This window comes from Mus pahari, chromosome 2 (genome assembly GCF_900095145.1).
Source record: "Mus pahari chromosome 2, PAHARI_EIJ_v1.1, whole genome shotgun sequence".
Classification (NCBI taxonomy): Eukaryota; Metazoa; Chordata; class Mammalia; order Rodentia; family Muridae; genus Mus; species Mus pahari.
Window position 1 is genome coordinate 89721587 of NC_034591.1, and position 3372 is coordinate 89724958.

The 3372-nt window shown below is 45.9% G+C and overlaps 1 protein-coding gene across 3 annotated transcripts in view; it reads left to right on the forward strand.

The window, feature by feature from the left end:
* Positions 1 to 3372, forward strand: part of Reep1 (receptor accessory protein 1) — a 108687-nt gene that overhangs the window by 82944 nt on the left and 22371 nt on the right. The window contains exon 6 of one of the 3 annotated variants that reach the window (XM_029535402.1): positions 2096 to 2146. The exons of the other annotated variants lie outside the window; for them this stretch is intronic. Within the exon in view, the coding sequence (XP_029391262.1) occupies positions 2096 to 2146 (51 nt within the window). The remainder of the gene's footprint in view (positions 1 to 2095; positions 2147 to 3372) is intronic. 3 annotated transcript variants of the gene reach the window in all.

A 3372-nucleotide genomic window follows, 5' to 3' on the forward strand; every position in this document is an offset into this window, starting at 1 on the left:
CACTCTTACATGTAAATTAAAAATAAATACATCATACACAGACATGTGCTCAGACACTCTTACATATAAATTAAAAATAAATAAGATCTCAGAAAGTATTTAAGTAACCTGAAATGCTTTGTTTCGTAGTGCTTTTATTTGTATTACTCATTAAAGCTGAGTGGCACACAACTTTAATTCTAGTGCTTGAGATGCAGAGGCAGGGGGATCTCTGTGAGTTCAATCCTACCCTGGTCTACACAGCAAATTCCAGAACATCCAGAGATACATAGAGAGCCTGTATTGAATAAAACGAACAAAAAAACCTTAGACGATGTGAAATATACCCCCCTTCTTTATTCCTCCAACCCTATTCTGTCTAATACAATAGCCATCTGCCACATAGGTCCGTTTCAATATACATTAATATACATTAATTGAAATTAAGAAGCTCTAGAGTTGAGTTCCTTGGTTGGCCATTGGCTGGCATCACGGAGGGGACTTCTACTGGGCAGCTGCCTCAAGCCTTCTGTGAACATTCTTAGGTGTTCCTTGGTTGTGTTTTCACTCTTTTTCCTGTAGCTACTCCAGCTTTGATGGGATACTCCCCTCTTTCACCAAGTTCTTTGGAGCTGTGTTTATGAAGCTCCCGGGAAAGCAGAACTGGAAGCTCTTGCCTATAGCAGCACCCATGCAGCAGCTCCTGTTTCCTCATCCCCACCCTTGTGCCAGCCCACTTTTCACACCACAGACTGCATCCATTTTCTTGACTTGCTGCTGGAAATAGATAACTTTGCCTGCAATTGTAACCAGTGACCACAAGGGGGTAGTCAAGTTTTGGCAACAGCCTGCCGTCTGACTAGATGGGCATCATTCACTGGGAAGTCAAATTATGTTTTCTCATTCCTTTATGCTTTCTCATTTCTTTATTTTATTCCCAGTCAATCTGACCTTTTAAAAATAGGAATCAGAGTTGCTATTTCTAGGATGATAAGAAGATGTTCTATAGGTGTAATGCAAGAAGGCATGGAAAGATAAAGATGAGACAGGAAGGGAAAAGAAATAGTCAGCCACTTGCATAGCTCCTACAACAGTCCATGTTAGAAGTGCAGATGAGGGGAAAGAAGGAAGGGATGTTGAAAAGTTAAAGCTTGAGAAGGACGTGGAAAGGGGTGAAGCTTTATAAATGACTGTGACTTGTTACCTGAGTGCCCAAGAGTTCAGAAATGTGGAAGAAGGCTGAAGAGATATCTCTGAGGAATACATGTGGTAGGTAGGGCTTCAAACTGAGACAACTATCCTTACAGCTCCATGTTCCAAGCTCCTGAACCCCTGTTTCCTGGAGATGCTCGATTCAGATGATCCGGATGGCCTGATACAGAGATCTGACTCACCAGGCAGTTTGATTCTGCCTGTTATTTCTCATTAAAAGCACTTTCCAAAATGAAGGTCAGGAAACAGGCCTTTATTCCAGACATTCCTGTCCCCGCTGTAAAATGGATGACAGGAAAGAAAGATATTGGAATACTGAGGCTGGTTTTCAGCATACGCCACAAACTGTTTCTAGAAGGTTCTCACTATCCTAATATCCCTTTCTCTTCTTTTCTTCTCTTCTCTTCTCTTTTTTCTTTTCTTTTCTTTTCTTTTCTCTTCTTTTCTTTTCTTCTCACTCACTACTCCAAAGCCTTCAGTTGAGAACTAAGCTCTGTCTTCTACCCTTTATTTCCGGGGCCTCAGCCCTCACTTTGCACAACTGTGAGCCCATGTGTGAGGCCTCTGCTGAGACTCAGGCCAGCCATGCTGTCCTACCCAGAACTGTGCATGCTTTGTCAACTTGGTCACTTGTCCCCTTGTAGGATTTTCTGTCCTGATGCCCTGGTCTGACTGAGGTCCTTGGCAGCAGGAGCCACTTCACACTGACCCATGTTCAATCCTCTTCAGGAACTCGTGGAACACAGTGCTTGTTGTGTGTGAACAGAGAAATGCATGGCTGAGTGGATGAGTGAGCGAGCGAGAGAGGGAGGAAGGGAGGGAAATGGAGACCATGTGGTTCTCCTCAGTATCTTGGTGGCTTGTGCCCATGGCTTTTTTTTCCCCCCTTTTTACCCTTTATCAGGTGGCTCGAATCTTTCATTTTGTCTCCTCCTTGGACCTCAGAGAAGGGCAGGTAACCCCGTTGAGAGGTGTGACTAACTCCAAACCGATCCAGTCTGGCAGAGAGGCCCCACAGCCATCTCTGCCCACCAGCCTCTGGTCTGGATCAGAGGCAGGTGTCCTGCTACCCTGACACCTGTGCGTGACCTGTGTGACGCCATGCCAGACACACAGCTGGCTACACTTTGTCATCATACCAGCGCCTTTTAGTGTGCTTGATTGCCAGCGTCTAATATGTGACTAACTTAGTCCCCACCCCCGTTGTTCAATGCCTGGAGAATGAATTGAATTTGTACTGATACTCTCATGGTAGAAATCCTCATCTCCTTCCGTTTTGTTAATCCAGTTTTTTTGTCCTAAATACAGCCCAACCTCTGTGTGGCATGCTTAGGTGGGGCTGCTGGGCCCTGCTGTCGAGCGTGTTCAGCTGGGGAGGCTGTCAGCGGGCTGGGTGTGCCATGAGGTGTAGCGGGAAGCACTAACTCTTCTTGAATTACCCCTGGGAAATGTGGTTATGCCAGAGGCTTTGTTGCCAATTGCCTGACTCACTAAAACATTCACTTCCACCCCCACTGTCTCCACGGTGGGCACTGGGTCCCTGGGGATGGGAGAGGAGCTAAACTTCGCACTTCTTTGTGCCTTCCCCTGCGACTTGGTGGGTCCCTCCAGAACTTGCACAGGGCCTTAAATTGTTCCATTTCTGAGAGTATCTATCTTACCTCTCAGTCCTATTTCAATTTCAGGTAAATATCTATACCCACGGGCCATGGTGGTGCACAACTGTAATCCTGCCCATAGGAAGTGGAGGCAGGAAGGTCAGGAGCTCAAGGTTACCTTGACTGTATAGTGAGCGAGAGGCTAGCCTGGGCTATGTGAAACTCTGTTTTCAAAGTCAGAGATAGGAGCTAGAGAAGTGGCTCAGAGGCTGAGGGCCAGGCTCGGTTTCTAGCATCCATATAGTGCCTTACAAACATCTGTAACTCCAGTTCCAGGGGATCCAATACCTACTTCTGACCTCCACAGCCACCAGACATGCACATAGTACACACACATACTTACATGCAGGCGAAACACTCATACATGTAAAATAAAACAACTAAATATTAATATTTATTATTAAGTTCCAGGCAGTGGTGGCTCATGACTTTAATCCCAGCACTTGGGAGGTAGAGGCAGGTGGATTTCTGAGTTCAAGGCCAACCTGGTCTACAGAGTGAGTTCCCGGACAACCAGGGCTAC